This window comes from Rattus norvegicus, chromosome 14, assembly GCF_036323735.1.
Source record: "Rattus norvegicus strain BN/NHsdMcwi chromosome 14, GRCr8, whole genome shotgun sequence".
NCBI classification, from domain to species: Eukaryota; Metazoa; Chordata; class Mammalia; order Rodentia; family Muridae; genus Rattus; species Rattus norvegicus.
In genome coordinates, this window is record NC_086032.1 from 90,186,326 (window position 1) to 90,208,619 (window position 22,294).

Below are 22,294 nucleotides of genomic sequence, written 5' to 3' on the forward strand. Positions count from 1 at the left end.
ATAGGCAAATGGATGGAATTAGAAAATATCATCCTGAGTGAGGTAACACAATCACAAAAAAAATCATACACACACACACACACACACACACACACACACACACATACACACTATACACTCGCTGATAAGTGGATATCAGCCCAAAAGCTCAAATTACCCAAGATACAATCCACAGACCACATGAAGCTCAAGAACGACAAGCAAAGTGCAGATACTTCAGTCCTTTAAAGGGGGAACAAAAATATTCATAGGAGGAGATAGAGAGACAAAGTTTAGAGCAGAGACTAAAGGAATAGTCATTCAGAGCCTCCCCTACCTGGGGATACAGCCCACATACAGCCGCCAAACCTGACAATATTGCCAAGAAGTGCATGCTGACAGGAGCCTGATATAGCTGTCTCCTGAGAGGCTCTGCCAGAGCGTAACAAATACAGAGGCGAATGCTAGCAGTCAACATTGAAGTGAGAACGGGGTCCCCAATGAAGGAGTTAGAGAAAGGTTTGAAGGAGTTGAGGGGGGGTTGTAACCCCATAAGAACAACAATACCAACCAACCAGAGCTCCCAGGGACTACACCACTACCCAAAGAGTACACACGGACAGACCCATGGCTCCAATTACATATATGTAGCATAGGATGGCCTTGTTGGGCACCAATGGGAGAAGCTTTTGGTCTTGCCAAGGTTGGACTCCCCAGTGTAGGGGAATGTCAGATCAGGGAGGCGGGGAGGGGGGTAGTTGGGGAGTGGGAACACACTCAAAGAAGAAGGGGGAGGAGGAAGGGATGGGGTTTTATGGACAGGAAACCAGGAAAGGGGATAACATTTGAAATGTAAATAAAAAAAGAGGGAAAAGGTGAAAACTAGGATTATAGAAAAAGTACATAAATTTGATTTCAAAAAAAAAGGTGCACAAGGTAAAGACCGTACTGGCAGATTCAGACCTGGTATCTGACCTTCAGTGCAACTAAGCACTTGGAATATATGGATTTTTTTCATGAGTTATTGCATAGGCCAGGTCTTAGACACATGACTTTGGTGCTTTATTCTGTCCAAGAAAGGCTAGTAAAAGATCATGCACTTTACTACCTAGTTATATATTTTCCCCTTTATGTGTGTCATTAAACTAATATCTCACAAAATAATGTCTTATAAATTCTCTGAAATAAATTAATGTTTAAAACTAACACAAGATGAGCTACTGTGGGGAAAATTTAAATGTAATCAAGTATAAATTCAGATTATCAAAATACCTAGAAAGTGTGTGTGTGTGTGTGTGTGTGTGTGTGTGTGTGTGCGTGTGTGTGTGCTTAATATAGTCTGTATTGATGAGATTTTACTTTTATCTGGAAAGATCATACTTCTAAGTACATATTTTTATTACGAAAAGAAAAAAGATTCCAACTTAAAGGAGTAACTGAATTATGTACTACACTTTGCTGTATAAATTGTGACACCAGGTAGGCCATCTTAAAGAAGCAATGTGTCAAATTTCAATTTCCAAATCAAAAGTTCGAAACTTTTAACAGGAAAATTCAATACTTAAATACTTATTTTCTTTTTTTTATTAACTTGAGTATTTCTTTTTTTTTTTATTAACTTGAGTATTTCTTATATACATTTCGAGTGTTATTCCCTTTCCCGCTTTCCGGGCAAACATCCCCCTCCCCCCTCACATTCCCTATGGGTGTTCCCCTCCCAAACCTCCCCCCATTGCCGCCCTCCCACCAACAGTCTAGTTCACTGGGGGTTTAGTCTTAGCAGGACCCAGGGCTTCCCCTTCCACTGGTGCTCTTACTAGGATATTCATTGCTACCTATGAGGTCAGAGTCCAGGGTCAGTCTATGTATAGTCTTTAGGTAGTGGCTTAGTCCCTGGAAGCTCTGGTTGCTTGGCATTGTTGTACATATGGGGTCTCAAGCCCCTTCAAGCTCTTCCAGTTCTTTCTCTGATTCCTTCAACGGGGGTCCTATTCTCAGTTCAGTGGTTTGCTGCTGGCATTCGCCTCTGTATTTGCTGTATTCTGGCTGTGTCTCTTAGGAGCAATCTACATCCGGCTCCTGTCGGTCTGCACTTCTTTGCTTAATCCATCTTGTCTAATTGGGTGGCTGTATATGTATGGGCCACATGTGGGGCAGGCTCTGAATGGGTGTTCCTCCAGTCTCTGTTTTAATCTTTGCCTCTCTCTTCCCTGCCAAGGGTATTCTTGTTCCCCTTTTAAAGAAGGAGTGAAGCATTCACATTTTGATCATCCGTCTTGACTTTCATTTGTTCTAGGCATCTAGGGTAATTCAAGCATTTGGGCTAATAGCCACTTATCAATGAGTGCATACCATGTATGTCTTTCTGTGATTGGGTTAGCTCACTCAGGATGATATTTCCCAGTTCCAACCATTTGCCTACGAATTTCATAAAGTCGTTGTTTTTGATAGCTGAGTAATATTCCATTGTGAAGATGTACCACATTTTCTGTATCCATTCCTCTGTTGAAGGGCATCTGGGTTCTTTCCAGCTTCTGGCTATTATAAATAAGGCTGCAATGAACATAGTGGAGCACGTGTCTTTTTTATATGTTGGGGCATCTTTTGGGTATATGCCCAAGAGAGGTACAGCTGGATCCTCAGGCAGTTCAATGTCCAATTTTCTGAGGAACCTCCAGACTGATTTCCAGAATGGTTGTACTAGTCTGCAATCCCACCAACAATGGAGGAGTGTTCCTCTTTCTCCACATCCTCGCCAGCATCTGCCCTCACCTGAGTTTTTGATCTTAGCCATTCTCACTGGTGTGAGGTGAAATCTCAGGGTTGTTTTGATTTGCATTTCCCTTATGACTAAAGATGTTGAACATTTCTTTAGGTGTTTCTCAGCCATTCGGCATTCCTCAGCTGTGAATTCTTTGTTTAGCTCTGAACCCCATTTTTTAATAGGGTTATTTGTTTCCCTGCGGTCTAACTTCTTGAGTTCTTTGTATATTTTGGATATAAGGCCTCTATCTGTTGTAGGATTGGTAAAGATCTTTTCCCAATCTGTTGGTTGCCGTTTTGTCCTAACCACAGTGTCCTTTCCCTTACAGAAGCTTTGCAGTTTTATGAGATCCCATTTGTCGATTCTTGATCTTAGAGCGTAAGCCATTGGTGTTTTGTTCAGGAAATTTTTTCCAGTGCCCATGTGTTCCAGATGCTTCCCTAGTTTTTCTTCTATTAGTTTGAGTGTGTCTGGTTTGATGTGGAGGTCCTTGATCCACTTGGACTTAAGCTTTGTACAGGGTGATAAGCATGGATCGATCTGCATTCTTCTACATGTTGCCCTCCAGTTGAACCAGCACCATTTGCTGAAAATGCTATCTTTTTTCCATTGGATGGTTTTGGCTCCTTTGTCAAAAATCAAGTGACCATAGGTGTGTGGGTTCATTTCTGGGTCTTCAATTCTATTCCATTGGTCTATCTGTCTGTCTCTGTACCAATACCATGCAGTTTTTATCACTATTGCTCTGTAATACTGCTTGAGTTCAGGGATAGTGATTCCCCCTGAAGTCCTTTTATTGTTGAGGATAGTTTTAGCTATCCTGGGTTTTTTGTTATTCCAGATGAATTTGCAAATTGTTCTGTCTAACTCTTTGAAGAATTGGATTGGTATTTTGATGGGGATTGCATTGAATCTGTAGATCGCTTTTGGTAAAATGGCCATTTTTACTATATTAATCCTGCCAATCCATGAGCATGGGAGATCTTTCCATCTTCTGAAGTGTTCTGCAATTTCTTTCTTCAGTGTCTTGAAGTTTTTACTGTAAAGATCTTTTACTTGCTTTGTTAAAGTCACACCGAGGTACTTTATATTATTTGGGTCTATTATGAAGGGTGTCGTTTCCCTAATTTCTTTCTCGGCTTGTTTCTCTTTCGTGTAGAGGAAGGCTACTGATTTATTTGAGTTAATTTTATACCCAGCCACTTTGCTGAAGTTGTTTATCAGCTTTAGTAGTTCTCTGGTGGAACTTTTGGGATCACTTAAATAAACTATCATATCATCTGCAAACAGTGATATTTTGACTTCTTCTTTTCCGATCTGTATCCCCTTGACCTCCTTTTGTTGTCCAATTGCTCTGGCTAGAACTTCAAGAACTATATTGAATAAGTAGGGAGAGAGTGGACAGCCTTGTCTAGTCCCTGATTTTAGTGGGATTGCTTCAAGTTTCTCTCCATTTAGTTTAATGTTAGCAACTGGTTTGCTGTATATGGCTTTTACTATGTTTAGGTATGGGCCTTGAATTCCTATTCTTTCCAGGACTTTTATCATGAAGGGGTGTCGAATTTTGCCAAATGCTTTATCAGCGTCTAATGAAATGATCATGTGGTTTTGTTCTTTCAGTTTGTTTATATAATGGATCACGTTGATGGTTTTCCGTATATTAAACCATCCCTGCATGCCTGGGATGAAGCCTACTTGATCATGGTGGATGATTGTTTTGATGTGCTCTTGGATTCGGTTTGCCAGAATTTTATTGAGTATTTTTGCGTCGATATTCATAAGGAAAATTGGTCTGAAGTTCTCTTTCTTTTTTGGGTCTTTGTGTGGTTTAGGTATAAGAGTAATTGTGGATTCATAGAAGGAATTCGATAGTGATCCATCTGTTTCAATTTTGTGGAATAGTTTGGATAATATTGGTATGAGGTCTTCTATGAAGATTTGATAGAATTCTGCACTAAACCCGTCTGGACCTGGGTTCTTTTTGGTTGGGAGACCTTTAATGACTGCTTCTATTTCCTTAGGAGTTATGGGGTTGTTTAACTGGTTTATCTGTTCCTGACTTAAATTCGGTACCTGGTATCTGTCTAGGAAATTGTCCATTTCCTGCAGATTTTCAAGTTTTGTTGAATATAGGCTTTTATAGTAAGATCTGATGATTTTTTGAATTTCCTCTGAATCTGTAGTTATGTCTCCCTTTTCATCTCTGATTTTGCTAATTTGGACACACTCTCTGTGTCCTCTCCTTAGTCTGGCTAAGGGTTTATCTATCTTGTTGATTTTCTCAAAGAACCAATTTTTGGTTCTGTTGATTCTTTCTATGGTCCTTTTTGTTTCTACTTGGTTGATTTCAGCTCTGAGTTTGATTATTTCCTGCCTTCTACTCCTCCTGGGTGTATTTGCTTCTTTTTGTTCTAGAGCTTTTAGGTGTGCTGTCAAGCTGCTGACATATGCTCTTTCCTGTTTCTTTCTGCAGGCACTCAGCGCTATGAGTTTTCCTCTTAGCACAGCTTTCATTGTGTCCCGTAAGTTTGGGTATGTTGTACCTTCATTTTCATTAAATTCTAAAAAGTCTTTAATTTCTTTCTTTATTTCTTCCTTGACCAGGTTATCATTGAGTAGAACATTGTTCAATTTCCACGTATATGTGGGCATTCTTCCCTTGTTTTTATTGAAGACCAGTTTTAGGCCGTGGTGGTCTGATAGCACGAATGGGATTATTTCTATGTTTCAGTACCCGTTTTTTGACGAATTATATGGTCAATTTTGGAGAAAGTACCATGAGGAGCTGAGAAGAAGGTATATCCTTTTGCTTTAGGATAGAATGTTCTATAAATATCCGTTAAGTCCATTTGGCTCATGACTTCTCTTAGTCTGTCTACGTCTCTGTTTAATTTCTGTTTCCATGATCTGTCCATTGATGAGAGTGGGGTGTTGAAATCTCCTACTATAATTGTGTGAGGCGCAATGTGTGTTTTGAGCTTTAGTAAGGTTTCTTTTACGTATGTAGGTGCCCTTGTATTTGGGGCATAGATATTTAGGATTGAGAGTTCATCTTGGTGGATTTTTCCTTTGATGAATATGAAGTGTCCTTCTTTATCTTTTTTGATGACTTTTAGTTGAAAATTGATTTTATTTGATATTAGAATGGCTACTCCAGCTTGCATCTTCTGACCATTTGCTTGGAAAGTTGTTTTCCAGCCTTTCACTCTGAGGTAGTGTCTGTCTTTGTCTCTGAGGTGTGTTTCCTGTAGGCAGCAGCATGCAGGGTCCTCGTTGCGTATCCAGTTTGTTAACATATGTCTTTTTATTGTGGAGTTGAGGCCATTGATGTTGAGAGATATTAAGGAATAGTGATTATTGCTTCCTGTTATATTCATATTTGGATGTGAGGTTATGTTTGTGTGCTTTTCTTCTCATTGTTTTGTTGCCAAGACGATTAGTTTCTTGCTTCTTCTAGGGTATAGCTTGCCTCCTTATGTTGGGCTTTACCATTTATTATCCTTTGTAGTACTGGATTTGTAGAAAGATATTGTGTAAATTTGGTTTTGTCATGGAATATCTTGGTTTCTCCATCTATGTTAATTGAGAGTTTTGCAGGATACAGTAACCTGGGCTGGCATTTGTGTTCTCTTAGGGTCTGTATGACATCAGTCCAGGATCTTCTGGCCTTCATAGTTTCTGGCGAGAAGTCTGGTGTGATTCTGATAGGTCTGCCTTTATATGTTACTTGACCTTTTTCCCTTACTGCTTTTAATATTCTTTCTTTATTTTGTGCGTTTGGTGTTTTGACTATTATGTGATGGGAGGTGTTTCTTTTTCTGGTCTAATCTATTTGGAGTTCTGTAGGCTTCTTGTATGCTTATGGGTATCTCTTTTTTTAGGTTAGGGAAGTTTTCTTTTATGATTTTGTTGAAGATATTTACTGGTCCTTTGAGCTAGGAGTCTTCACTCTCTTCTATACCTATTATCCTTAGGTTTGATCTTCTCATTGAGTCCTGGATTTCCTGTATGTTTTGGACCAGTAGCTTTTTCTGCTTTACATTATCTTTGACAGTTGAGTCAATGATTTCTATGGAATCTTCTGCTCCTGAGATTCTCTCTTCCATCTCTTGTATTCTGTTGGTGAAGCTTGTATCTACAGCTCCTTGTCTCTTCTTTTGGTTTTCTATATCCAGGGTTGTTTCCATGTTTTCTTTCTTGATTGCTTCTATTTCCATTTTTAATTCCTTCAACTGTTTGATTGTGTTTTCCTGGAATTCTTTCAGGGATTTTTGCGATTCCTCTCTGTAGGCTTCTACTTGTTTATTAATGTTTTCCTGTGTTTCTCTAAGGGAGTTCTTCACGTCTTTCTTGAAGTTCTCCAGCATCATGATCAAATATGATTTTGAAACTAGATCTTGCTTTTCTGGTGTGTTTGGATATTCCATGTTTGTTTTGGTGGGAGAATTGGGCTCCGATGATGCCATGTAGTCTTGGTTTCTGTTGCTTGGGTTCCTGTGCTTGCCTCTCGCCATCAGATTATCTCTAGTGTTACTTTGTTCTGCTATTTCTGACAGTGGCTAGACTGTCCTATAAGCCTCTGTGTCAGGAGGCTGTAGACCTGTTTTCCTGTTTTCTTTCAGCCAGTTATGGGGACAGAGTGTTCTGCTTTCGGGCATGTAGTTTTTCCTCTCTACAGGTCTTCAGCTGTTCCTGTGGGCCTGTGTCTTGAGTTCACCAGGCAGGTCACTTGCAGCAGAAAAGTTGGTCTTACCTGTGGTCCCGAGGCTCAAGTTCGCTCGCGGGGTGCTGCCCACGAGCTCTCTGCTGCGGCAGCAACCAGGAAGATCTGCGCCGCCCTTTCCGGGAGCTTCAGTGCACCAGGGTTCCAGATGGCGATTGGTGTTTTCCTCTGGCGTCCGAGATGTGTGTGCAGAGTGCAGTCTCTTCTGGTTTCCCAGGCTTGTCTGCCTCTCTGAAGGTTTAGCTCTCCCTCCCACGGGATTTGGGTGCAGAGAACTGTTTATCCGGTCTGTTTCCTTCAGGGTCCAGAGGTGTCTCAGGCGCAGGGTTCCTGCCGCTCCTGGGCCCTCCCCCACGGGAACCCAGAGGCCTTATACAGTTTCCTCTTGGGCCAGGGATGTGGGCAGGGGTAGGCAGTGTTGGTGTTCTCTTCCGCTCTGCAGCCTCAGGAGTGCCCACCTGACCAGGCAGTGAGGTCTCTCTCCCACGGGGTCTGGGAGCAGAGAGCTGCTGCGGGCCAGGATCCGCGGGTGTGGGACTCCTGGTAAACACAGGACGTGCCCAGTTCTAGAGGAATTCTGCCTCTGTGTGTCCCGAGTTCACCAAGCAGGTCTCTTGCAAAATGCTTATTTTCTAATGACAAAGTTTTGGTGTCAATGTAGAACATAGTGTGCATGCTACAGCATATGCTGCTGCTACTAGAGGATAAGAATAGATTTCATTATAATTCCAATATTAGAGACCTTTACATGAGAACCATTTCATCATCTTCTGAGGCTGCCCAGCCCCTAAGGGTTTCTCGCTGCACACTCTGTAGACATGAACACACAGCACAACTGTCCCTATGTTACTGAAGTCACATCTTCATCAAGTCTTACATGTGTGTTTACACTTCCCTCTGTCCAAATAACACAGCAAGACTGCAGCCTTTAACCCTCAGCACTGTCTCAAAATACCAAGGTTTTACAAAAGAAACAGAAGTAAAGGTGCTAATGTTCCATTGAGGATATGCAAAAATGGTTGTGTCAGACTACACTGAACAGACCTTTAGTACAATACTCATTAGTCCTCATTGGATGAAAAACTTCAAAAACCAGCTAAGCTATCAGTTTTAAAGTAAACAGTAAATGAGTTATTATCAAAATCAAATTCAAAATTTACAGAAGAGATGATAGTCAAAATAAAATAGGTACATAAGGAAAGGAATAATAATTAGAAACAAATTGATTTTTCACATAAAATAATAAACTTATTAGAATAGAACTGCTTCTAGGATTCTATAAGTAGCTGAAATTTTTACTGTCTTTATCCTTAATAGAGAAAACAGAGAAATGTTCATACTATCAACATTGCTATATCAAACTCAAGGACACTACATAGACCATATTTGAATACATGATAAATGTATTAGATACAAATATTTTTAGATGTAAGTAATGCTTAAGTATATCTACTTGATTATCATAGCTATAGTAAAACCCTACCTGAAACAAGTTTTCCCTTCGGCCCATGCCATTGGAACGATGGGTCTACCAACTCAGTATTTCTCAGTCGCTGGGTTACACATAGCACATGTGGACTCTTTTGATGAAGCATGACATATACGCTCACTGAAAATACAATATTAAAATGTTCCAGTAATATTTTATGTTGTTTGTCTAATAATACCTTATATTTTGCAGTTTGTGTTACATTCTCTGACATATCTTTGGCTCCTATTAACTTGATAACTTAATTTCACTGTCTCCATATAATTACATTAAAAAGCACACAGTGTGTTTTATTCGACTTTGTATGTACATACAGTCACCCATGAGTGAGGGTATGAGTGTATGTAATGAACATGAATGTAATATCCATTTTATTCAGAGCTCACATAAACAACCCATTTTAATCTCAGAGTGTAACTAAAATGTCAGTCTAAGCTAATTCTCTATGTAGACTTCATATATGCTGTTAAAACATCAAACAGAACACAGTGCATATATACATTTAGATGAGAAGAACAGTATATTGCTTACAATGGTATAGCATAGTGTACTCAATAAAAGCAATTATGTGATCTAAAAAGGCAATAATTATATACAATGGTTGATTTTTAAATATTGTTCATTTTATCATATTCTTAAAGAATCATGATAAAGATTCTCCAGAAGATACAAAAGGAGCACAGTCAAAGACTCAGTTATTACTAATCTACTCAGAGCTAAGCTGTCAACAAAAGTCCCAATAACCTGTCAGAACTACACGCCACACTTCTCTCATTCACCAGAGCCAGATTATTTGTGATCCAGTAAAATAAAACTTACTTTTGGTAATCAAAATTATTTTTGTTGTTTTTTGTGGTTGTTTTTTTAATTTTAATCTTTTTGTCTTAACAATCCAGATTTTATCATCCTCCTGGTCTACATCCCATACTGCCTCCCCCCATTTCCACAAGGATGTCCTCATCTCCCACCCCCGCAAGACCTCTCCACTCCCTAGGGCCCCACAACAGAAGAATGGATACAGAAAATGTGGTTCATTTACACAATGGAGTTCTACTCAGCTATTAAGAACAAGGACATCCTGAGTTTTGCAGGCAAATGGATGGAACTAGAAAATATCATCCTGAATGAGGTACCTCAGACCCAAAAGGACATGCATAGTATATACTCACTAATAAGTGAATAGTAGCAATAAAGTACAGAATACCCAGGATACAGTTCACAGAAGAAGGTTAACAAGCTGAAGGGCCCAAGTGAGGATGCTTCAGTCCAACTTGGGAGGAAGAAGAAAGCAATCACAGGGAAGGGAGGGAGGGAGGGAGAGAGGGTCCCTGGTGGGAAAGGGGACAGGGGGGTGGGAGGGGGTGAAGAGAAGAACATGATCAAGTTTCTTAAGATTGAAAAGCTTTCACCACAAAAGTATTCATAGCCTTCAACCAGTTATGAAATTTTTGTCTTTGTTTTATGTATTGGTATTGAATTTTAAAAATATATTTTATCACAAGATAATGTTTTTCTTCTTCAATAGTTTCATTCCATGACTGATGTTCACTCGTAGGTTGCTTCCCTATAAATCTGATTGAGGGTATATTTACTTAACAATTATTGCATCCTATTTGCAAACACTTTCTTAGGATCCTGACCACTATGTTTAGAAATATAACCATGTACAATTTTCTTATATTAACTTTTCTCTTTTTACTATTTTCAACACTTACTATCCTTAAGTGTTTAATAGTCAACATTATTAGTATTTGTTATTAATAAGCTGATCATTTGGATAATAACGGCTACATGAAAAGTATTTGGTATATTTCCTTCTATAACCCACCTCTGTAAGTATGCTTTTCCCAGGTCCTTTCTTTTAGAGTTTGCTAAGGAAGAGATCAGGAAAATGCTTTATGAACTGTACTAAGGTTGAATTTAATAGCTCCTAGTCTAATAAATAATTTAACAAAATCCAGTTTAGAAATTTCCCAGGTATTTCCAATTTTATATAGACCTATAAAATTACACAGAGTAAATTACAAGTTTTATTTGACTCCCTCTATTCATAACACCTTTCATTATTTTCTCATGAAGTTATTTGCTAAAAAACTATCCTTTAAGTGTACCACAGGCAGCCTCTGATTCCACTCAACATCCTGGTGCTGCTTTCCTTTCACTGCTGCTCTCCATTTCTCAGTTTATGCCTCCCATCCATCCTCTGTGAGAAGCTCACACATCTCTGACCTTGCCATGACTCGTGGCTCACATCTTCTCTGATCTACCAGTTACATGTATCTCACCTTTCCACACCCTGAATCCTCTTCAGGGTCACCCCTCTCTGATTTTATTCCCGTATCAACCGAGTGTCTCTTGACCTTTGGCAAGTGAGTACAAGTCTCTCCTGCTCTGGCTCTCTGATAGGACCTAATGCCATTACTGTGACTTGCCTGTAGTCCTCCCATTAATTCTTGTGATTTTAACCCCAGCAACTTCAGTTGAGTTAAAACGTTTCTCAGCACTATCAATAGCCCAAAATAAATAGCATTCAGTGACATCAACAATCGAAATACACATTTTCCAAGTAAGCAGACGTTAGCTACTAATGAAACAAGGCCTCTGTGAAGAACATCATCTGCCTCCAGAAAAAAGGTAACTAAAGCATACTGTTATAATCGTGGGAATGCTGAATTTAAATTTTCCTGGACACTTAGTAACAGTTTAGGAAAGTGTACCCAATAAGTTGACAACTCATGGTTGTGGGATTTTTTTCTCATCCAACATTTATCTATTTCAGAGAGATTCACAGGAAATAGCCATGGAGTAAAGATATCCACAGTTCTTATTTACTCATCAGTACACACACACACACACACACACACACACACACACACACACATACACACACACACATACACACACACACACACCTTACACACACACACCCCTTCAGAGTTATCAATAATAACTGATCAGCACTTCCCAATGCAATCATGTGTGTCATCTGAAGGAAAGGCTCTAAAGATTTCATTTTCTCTATAACTACATTCGAATCCAAACTCTCTCTTGAAAAATAAAAGTTTATTTTTGTGTCGCGGTCTATTGACAATAAAACTAAGGTCTTTGTGGTACAGTTGTCTATAATGTCAAGATGGGTAATACGGTTCTGTGGTTCTTCATATACAGTTGAACAGTGAAGAATCTTGCTTGTGCAAGTCAGACTCTGATACTAAACAAAGGTTATCAGCTTTTCCAATAAATAAAAAGACCCTTCCCTCCATGGCTACAACGGGAGCACGCCACAGCTGTCAGGTCCCAAAGGTAAACAGACTACAATTATAACATTTAAATAAATTTGTTACCATACTTAGAATATAATCAATATGGCTACAAGCAAAATCTCAGTGTTTGTTTTAAGAATCTTTTAAATACTGATTTTAAAAACTCATTTATACATATCTAAAACAATTCTGTTAAGAAAAAGTAAAGAAAGTAAAAATGAAAATTAGAGATACAAGAAGCTGAGAACAGATCTACCTCAGGTCCAGCTTATACCACTTCCGGGCAACACCCAAAAGACTCAATATCATATCACAGAGACACTTGTTCATCCATATTCATTGCTGCTTTATTTATAATAGCCATAAACTGGAAAGACTTTACATGTCTATCGGTGGATGAATGGATCAAGCAAACATGGTCCATTTATACATCAGAATGTTACTCAGCTGCTGAAAACAACAATAACAAAAAAAACTGAAATCATGAAATTCCCAGGTAAATGGATAGAGCTAGGAAAAAATTATCCTGAGTGAAAGTAACTCAGATCTACAAAGACAAGTGTGGTATGTACTCTCTTACATGTGGATGAGCAGACCACAATACATATAACCACAGAGGTTGGGTACTGAGTAAGGAACTGATGGTGAGGGATCCCTCTAGAAGGAGGAAATAGAAATGTACAGTTATGGAGGAGATGAGGGGAGTAGAATGGGAGAAATAATCAGAGAAGGGAAAGGAAGAGTGGGTAAAGGAAGGAATACAAACAAGAACAGGTAGAACTAATGACCATTGAGAGTGCACATGGAAGTCTACTTGAGTAGAAGCTTAAAATGTACAGGTATGTTGAAGAAGTCCAAATGGAATCTCTAAATAACAGGGAGACACAAAGCCCAAACTAAATTATCTCTCAGCCTCAAAGGAAACCTCCAGTGCCAGGATTGAGTTACAGCTAATTGAGTTATTGGCCAAAGAGGTGCCAGGGAGATCTCCAAACAACCTGGGCTACATCCCCAAGGTTACCAGTTCCTCTCCACAAACTGATGGCAAGACCCTATTGATGAAAGTAATACCTAAGAAGTGGAACTGGTGCCTACCTATAGCCTTCACTCACTAGTGTTCATGGTGTTTGAAGGTACTCTACACTCTACCACAGGAGAAAGCTAACTAGCAACCCATCTGGAAAGCCTGCACTCTACAATGGTGATCCATCTATATCAAACAACGATGCAATCGTGACCCAAAAGTTGTCAGCAATAACCGACCACTATCTGATTAGATTTAAGACCCACTCCACGAGATGAAAACCCTGCCTGGCACTGCTCAAGTAGCCAAGAACTTGAGAGTAAATGGGCTATGGACCTAGGGGAAGACCAAACACTACTGTTCTGCTAAAGAAACATAGCGATGATTACTCCTAACAGCATTCTCTTCTACTCATAGACCATTCTTGCTCAGCCATCATCAGAGACGCTTCCTCCTGCATTGCAAAGGAACAAATACAGAAATTGACAGCTAGAAAATATACAAAGAATGACAGACCTTGGAATACTCAATCCTAAATGGGATGGCTCCATCAAGTTCCTCTTCTCAGGGCTCAGTGAACCTTGTAGAAGAGGAGGCAGAAATATTGTTAGAGCCAGTGGGGACAGACGACACCAACAAAACAAGGCAGCCCAAACTCAGCAAGACCAATGAACATGCACATATGAACTCAGAGACGATCAACATGCACAGGGCCTGCACATGTCTAAAGCCAGATGGGGTTCCAGTGCTGAGCAGAAACAAGCCACCATTTCTAACCTAGAAGCAATCTCCAAGTAACAACTGCTTACAAAGGAAAATTAGTTGTTGCCAGTGGCGTCTCACAGGGTATACAAAGCCACACTGAAGGGCAGGCCCTATGCCCAGCAGGAGATGGCCAACATAAAACATTCTCAATTGTAGGGTTCTTGTCTCATAACTCTTTGTCTGGGCCTTTTATTTGTTTTTTGTTTTTTAAGCTCACAGATCTTTTCTTATATATTATGGCTGTGGTTTTGTGGGATTTCTGAGTGCAAGTGTGTGTGTCTCTGCATCCATATGTGTTCCCACCCCCCTTTGGCCATTTTTTTCTGTTTGTTTTGTCCTATTATGGTTAGTTTTTCTGTTTTTGTTTTGTTTTTGTTTTTAGTTATCTCTTTTCTAATGACAAAAAACAGAGTGTGGAATTGGTGGGAACTGGGGAAGATTTGGGAGGACTTGAGGAGGAAAAACTATGATCACACAAAATCTATTTTCAACAGAAATTAAAATTATAAAAATGTTATACTAAATAATACATGATAATATAATGAGTGAACAAGTCAATGAGTCTAGAGAAAACAGCATAATGATGGATCTTTAGATGCTAGAAACAAAAAGACACATTATTAATTATGATCAAAAAATTAACTTAATACATAGGTAAAGGACAAATTACATTTATATCTTATGTACAAAAGTAAATTCCAGATACTAATGTCCTAAAGTCCAATCATTATTTAATTAAAATCTAAAACAATATTTTATCTTTGAATTATTATCAAAAAAGTTTCTTAATAATAAAAGTACATATAAAATATAAATTCTTTAAATAATAATTTCTATTAATCCTGTATGGCCTAAAATAAGTTAACAGATTTAATTTTAAGAAGTCACTTGCAAAACCAAAGATAGTCAATACGAATAAATACAAATACAAAAGTAACTCCTTCAAAAGTACAACTGAGCAAAACCATGGACAAAGGCAGCTCGAGCTTTAGCTTAGGAGAAGCAGAAGTGCTGAGCAATCTTCTATACTGTGAGGATGTGGGAGAGCTGAGCTAGGTCCAGCTACTGGAGCTCCAAGTGCTGTGTGAGTGACAAGAACAATCAGGTCCTCTAATGTGGAACCTCTAGATAAAACAGACCCAAATTCTTTGAGTAAGCATGAAGACAGGCATATAAAATGGTCTTTATCTCATACACCATAAAATGAAATGAACTAAGGCCCAATAAAAATGTAAATAAATTCCCAATGAATAAGATTAATGTCTGAGTGAATAAAAACTGAACTCAATTCAAAATAATAAATAAAAAGTGAACACATTAATGAGGATCACAGATAGGGCAATAATAATAATAATAATAATAATAATAATAATAATAATAATAATAATGGCCAAGAAACAGATGCTGAAAAACTTCACAACATAAGGAACCAAAGGCATTATCATAAAACACAAGGCAGCCAGATAGTGTGAAGCCAAGATATTTAAACTTTAATACCAATCAAGATAGATTAAAAATAATCAACCTTTTACATAGCCATTACCTGAAGAATTCAAAAGTTAATTTTAAGAATGAATTTAATATTTTCTAATATGATGAGGCAATAAAAAAATCAGTTACATGAAAATTTATAATCCAAGTGTAAAAGTTGCAGCTGGTGAAATCAATGAAAGGAGCAGAACAATGAACACTAAAAATCATCTTACTTATAAAGCTGATGAAAATAAGAATTTCTAGAGCTCTGGGAATTAATCAAAAACTTTTAACAACCTAGAAATATTAATATAAGGAAATCCACAGTGAAGATCCAAAGCTCAGCCCTCTTACCCATATCCAGGTCCAACGTAAAGAGCAGGGATGAATCAGACTCCAAGGAGACTCACGACCGTCCAACACCTGGCATGGTCCGATGTTACAGATCACAGGAAACTTCTCCAAACCACCTTTTATTCCCAGCCATTCTTAAGATTTTCTTTGTTTTTACCCTGTGTATTAATTTATTTTTCAAAGACCTTTGAAGTATATTTATTCTATAAACCACTAATGTTGCTCAGATATTTCTCTTTATTTTGAATCAGATATTTTTGTCTCTGATTCTTTTTCTCAAATTATTTCCTTTTTTTAGGCTTCAATTTTATTTAAATTAGCTTTCCTTCATTTTGTTTGCACTTGACTCTTTCCTACTTCCTTTCCTTTTCCCATCCTTTCATTACATTTCTATTTCTTTATTCTACTTAACCCAATAAGTGCTTTAATGATTTTTTCCTTTGCTGTGGTTATTGTTAGTATGCAATTTGACTTTGATTTTATCTATATTTCTGTATTTGTTTTGTTTTAATATTCTTATTATAAAATTTTGCTTTCTTCTGAGTAGTACTATAAATTGAGCCTAGAATTTTCTTCATAAAGTAGGTCAGTCACTCTGAAGACCCCCATGGAATAAATACTTATTCTTACTGACACACAAAATTAAGAAGAACCAGTAAAAATATGGCTTCTCCAAAAGTCCCAAAGCCCTTAATAACTACATCAAAAGATGCTAAAATGCCAGACAAAGAATTCAAAAGTATTTCTTTATAAAAGATTCAAATATAAAAGTCAATTCAAGACCGGGATGAGAAAGACAACAACAAGAAATACTGAATGGCTGAGAAGCACCAAAAGAAATGCTCATTGTCCTTAGTCATCAAGGAAATGCAAATCAAAACAACCCTGAGTTTCCACCTCAAACCAATCAGAATGGCTAAGATCAAAAACTCAGGTGACAGCAGATGCTGGCAAGGATGTGGAGAAAGAGGAACACTCCTCCATTGTTGGTGGGACTGCAGACTGGTACAACCATTCTGGAAATCAGTCTGGAAGTTCCTCAGAAAATTGGACACAGTACTACCTGAGGACCCAGCTATACATCTCCTGAGCATACACCCAAAAGGAGCTTCAACATATAACAAGGACACGTGCTCCACTATGTTCATAGCAGCCTTATTTATAATAGCCAGAAGCTGGAAACAACCCAGATGCCCTTCAACAGAGGAATGGATACAGAAAATGTGGTACATCTACACAATGGAGTACTACTCAGCTATCAAAAACAATGACTTTATGAAATTATTAGGCAAATGGATGGAACTAAAAAATATCATCCTGAGTGAGGTGACACAGTCACAAAAGATGGTGTACTCACTGATAAGTGGATATTAGCTCAAAAGCTTAGAATACCCACCATACAATTCACAAACCACAGGAAGCTCAAGAAGAAGGAAGACCAAAGTATAGATGCTCCAGACCTTCTTAGAAAGGAGGACAAAATACCCACAGAAGGAAATATGGAGACAAAGTGTGGAGCAGAGACTGAGGAAAGGCCATCCAGAGGCTGCCCCACCTGGGGATCCATCCCATATACAGACACCAAACCCAGACATTATTGCTGATGCCAAGAAATGCTTGCTGACTGGAGTTTGATATAACTGTCTCCTGAGAGGCTCTGCCAGAGCAGGACAAATACAGAGGCAGATGTGCAACCGCTGAACTAAGCACGGGGTCCCCAATGGAGAAAGGACTAAAGGAGCTGAAGGGGTTTGCAACCCCATATGAAGAACAACAATATCAATCAACCAGACTCCCCAGAGCTCCCAGGGACTGAACCACCACCCCAGTAGCACACAGGGATAGACCCATGGCTCCAGCTACATATGTAGCAGAGGATGGCTTTGTTGGACATCAATGGGAGGAGAGGCCCTTGATCCTGTCAAGGCTGGATGCCCCAGTGTAGGGGAATATCAAGGCAGGGAAATGGGAGGGAGTGGGTGGGTAGGTGGGGGGAGCACCCTCATAAAAACAGGGTAAGGGAAGATGGGATAGGGGGTTTCTGGAGGGGAAACTGGGAACATTTGAAATGTAAATAAATAAAATATCCAATTTGGAAAAAAAGACAACAACCTAGACAGGAAATCAACAAAGATTCTTAAACAAACAAACAAAAAAACCATAGAATTTTGGAAATGAAAAACTCAAATGAATCAAAGAAAATTCTCAGGAGAAAGCATTACCAATATACTAGAATAGGCAAAATAAGTAATACAAGAGACTAAAGACTAGGTTTAAAATTAATATATCCATATAGCAATAAAAAATGACCAAAACAAGAACCTCTGTGAGTTACATGAGGAAATTAGAAACACTAGTAGAAACAAGGAGGGAAAAAAACTAAAAACTTTGTTGTCATATTATAGTTACAATACCAGGAACAGAGACACAAACAAGAATACTCAAAATTACAAGGGAGAAACACCAAGGTAACAGCATACTTCTCAGCAAAAAAATCTAAACTCCAGGAGAATATGGAGAATGAATATATATATATACATATATATATATATATATATATATATATATATATATATATATATCCAATCCCTGAAGCAAAATAACTTTGCACTAGGACTAATAAATCTAAAAGTTATCCTTTGAAAGTAGAGGATAAAGAGAGATCTATGATAATCTTAAACTAAGCAACTCCTAAACATAAACCAACAACTACAGAAGAAACCTAATAGAGTAGGAAATCGAAGAGAGAAAAAAAGACACAAGGACAGTAGCTCTAGAGTGAATAAATCTCACTATACAGGGTACTGATAAAAGTAACAAACTTTCACAAAGCCAAAAGAATTATAAATAGATGGGAATTAAATAGTAGATTACCTAATTTCATAAAACAAACATTGAACATAAGGGTAAAGACATGTCTAGACAAGTACTAATGGGTAATTTCAATATCTCATTCTCATTAGCCAGTATATAATTCAGAGGAAATAAGTAAATAAAGGAAAGCTAGGGTTAAATTGATAAAACTGGTCTGGCTCTGCCCGGAACTGAGCTGATACCATCCCACAGTTCCCTGCACCCAAATCCCATGGGGAAGAGAACGGACCACCCAGGAGTGCAGACATCCTGAGACTGCAGGACAGACTGCCACCTCTGCACACCTCGGCGCACATCCCTAGTCCAAGGGGAAACTGCACAGTGCCTCTGGAAACAGGGATATAGAAACAGACAGCCGCCAGTACCCTCGGTTCTGGTTGGCGCCCAGGACCGAACTGAACCAACCAGACAGCTCCCTGTACACAAATCCCATGGGGAAGAGAGCTGGACCAGCAGAAGTGTGGAAACCCTTGCCAAATCAGAGGAAACTACCCTCTGCCCACAGTCCAGACCCAAGAGAGAATCGCATAGTGCCAACTGTGCCCACTCGGTGCAAGGACCTACGTGAGCGGTCAAGGCCAGGACCCTTTGATTCCTGCCCGCACCTAGAGCTGGAATACAGTCTCCAGGAGCACCAATACACCTGAAATCAGAGCACCTGTTCTCAGGAAAGGCTGAAAGAAAACAGGAAAACAGTTCTACAGGAGTGCTGACACAGAAGCCTACAGCAGGGTCAAGTCACTCTCAGAAATAGCAAGACAGTAAACACCAGAGACAATCCAATGGCTAGAGGCAAGCGCAGGAACCTAAGCAACAGAAACCAAGACTAGTTGGCATCATCAGAGACCACTTCTCCCACCAAAGAAAATACTGGATATCCAAGCACACCAGAAAAGCAAGATTTAGATTTAAAATCACATTTTTTGATAATGATGGAGGACAGAAAGACATAAAGAACTTCCTTAGAGAAACGCAGGAAAACATAAACAAGTAGAAGCCTATAGAGAGGAAACACAAAAAGTTCTGAAAGAATTACAGCAAAATACAACCAAACAGGTGAAGGAATTGAAAATGGAAATAGAAACAATAAAGAAAGCACAAAGGGAGAGAGCCCTGGATATAGAAAACCAAAGGAAGAGACAAGGAACTGTAGATACAAGAACCACCAACAGAATACAAGAGATAGAAGAGAGAATTTCAGGGGCCAAAGATACCATAGAAAACATTGACTCAACTGTCAAAGATAATGGAAAATGGAAAAAGCTACTGGCCCAAAACATACAGGAAATCCAGGACATAATAAGAAGATCAAACCTAAGTATAATAGGTATAGAAGACTCTCAACATAAAGGTCCAGTAAATATATTCAACAGAATTATAGAAGAAAACTTCCCTAACCTAAAGAAAGTGATGCCCATAAACATAAAAGAAGCCTACAGAACTCCAAATAGATTGGACCAGAAGAGAAATTCCTCCCATCACATAATAGTTAAAATACCAAATGCACAAAACAAAGAAAGAATATTAAAAGCAGTAAGGGGAAAAAGGTCAAGTGACATACAAAGGCAGACCTATAAGAATTATACCAGACTTCTCTCCAGAGACTATGAAAGCCAGAAGATCCTGGACAGATGTCATACAGACCATAAGAGAACACAAATGCCAGCCAGAGTTACTGTATCCAGCAAATTTTTCAATGAACATAGATGGAAAAACCAAGATATTCCATGACAAAATCAAATTTATGTAATATTTTTCTACATATCCAGCCCTACAAAGGATAATAGATGGGAAACTCCAACACAAGGAGAGAAACTACACCATACAGAAAGCAAGAATATAATTTCTTTGCAATGAAACCAAAAGTGAGACAAACATAATTCCACCTCTAACAACAAAAATAATAGGAAGTGACAATCACTATTCCTTAATATCTCTCAACATCAACTGACTCAATTACCCAATAAAACGACATAGACTAACAGAATGAATACTTAGAGGACCCAGCATTTTGCTGCATGCAGGAAATGCACCTCAGAGACAAAGACAGACACCACCTCAGAGTAAATGGCTGGAAAACAACTTTCCAAGCAAATGGCCTGAAGAAACAAGCTAGAATTGCCATTCTAATATCAAATTCTGACTTTCAACCTAAAGTTGTGGAAAAAGATAAGGAAGGACACTTCATATTCATCAAAGGAAAAATCCTCCAAGAGGAACTCTCAATCTTAAATATCTATGTTCCAAATGCAAGGGCACCTACATTAATAAAAGAAACCTTACTAAGCTCAAAGCACACATTGTACCTCACACGATAATAGTAGGAGATTTCAACATCTCACTCTCATCACTGGACAGATCATGGAAACAGAAATAAAACAGAGACATAGAGAAACTAACAGAAGTTTTGAACCAAATGGATTTAACAGATATTTATAGAACATTCCATCCAAAAACAAAAGGATATACCTTCTTCTCGGCATCTCATGGAACCTTCTCCAAAATTGACCATATAATCAGTCACAAAACAGGCCTCAACAGATACAGGAAGATAGAAATGATCCCATGCATCCTATCAGATCACCACACACTGACTGGTCTTCAATAACAACAACAATGACAGAAAGCCCACATATACATGGAAGTTGAACAATGCTCTACTCAATGACAACTTGGTCAAGGAAGAAATAAAGAAAGAAATCAAAGATTTCTAGAATTTAATGAAAATGAAGATAGAACATTCGCAAACTTATAGGACACAATGAAAGCTGTGCTAAGAGGAAAACTCACAGCTCTGAGTGCCTGCAAAAAGAAACAGGAGAGGGGTTGGGGATTTAGCTCGGTGGTAGAGCGCTTGCCTAGCAAGCACAAGGCCCTGGGTTCGGTCCCCAGCTCCAAAAAAAAAAAAAAGAAAGAAAGAAACAGGAGAGAGCATACATCAGCATCTTGACAGCACACCTAAAAGCTCTAGAACAAAAAGAAGCAAATACACCCAAGAGGAGTAGAAGGAAGGAAATAATCAAACTAAGAGCTGAAATCAACCAGGTAGAAATGAAAAGGACTATACAAAGAATCAAAAAAACCAGGAGTTGGTTCTTTGAGAAAATCAACAAGATAGATAAAGCCTTAGCTTTATCTAACCAGAGGTCACAGAGTGTATCCAAATTAACAAAATCAGAAATGAAAAGGGAGACATAACAACAGAAGCTGGGAAAATTTAAAAAAAAAAACATCAGATTCTACTACAAAAGCCTATACTCAACAAAACTGGAAAATCTGGAGGAAATGGGCAATTTCCTAGACAGATACCAGGTATCGAAGTTAAATCAGGAACAGATAAACCAGTTAAACAACCCCATAACTCCTAAAGAAATAGAAGCAATTATTAAAGGTCTCCCAACCAAAAAGAGCCCAGGTCCAGACGGGTTTAGTGCAGAATTCTATCAGACCTTCAGAGAAGACCTCATACCAATATTATCCAAACTATTCCACAAAATTGAAACAGATGGATCACTACCGAATACCTTCTACGAAGCCACAATTACTCTTATACCTAAACCACACAAAGACACAACAAAGAGAGAAT

At 38.6% G+C, this 22,294-nt stretch overlaps 1 protein-coding gene and 1 non-coding gene across 12 annotated transcripts in view; both read right to left on the minus strand.

The window, feature by feature from the left end:
• The window catches only part of Zpbp (zona pellucida binding protein), a 197,521-nt gene that overhangs the window by 139,119 nt on the left and 36,108 nt on the right, over positions 1-22,294 (minus strand). For 6 of the 11 annotated variants that reach the window (XM_063273482.1, XM_063273483.1, XM_039092302.2 and 3 more), the window contains exon 3: positions 8,950-9,075. In XM_063273482.1, coding sequence (XP_063129552.1) covers positions 8,950-9,075 — 126 coding nt within the window. Of the gene's footprint in view, positions 1-8,949; positions 9,076-10,783; positions 10,827-13,758; positions 13,823-15,834; positions 16,440-22,294 lie in introns of those variants that run through there. The other 5 variants (XM_039092305.2, XM_063273485.1, XM_039092304.2 and 2 more) reach the window with 4 other exon arrangements.
• LOC120096788 (small nucleolar RNA SNORA24) lies at positions 12,136-12,268 on the minus strand. Its single transcript, XR_005493625.1, has one exon. It is a non-coding gene; the product is annotated as a small nucleolar RNA SNORA24 (small nucleolar RNA).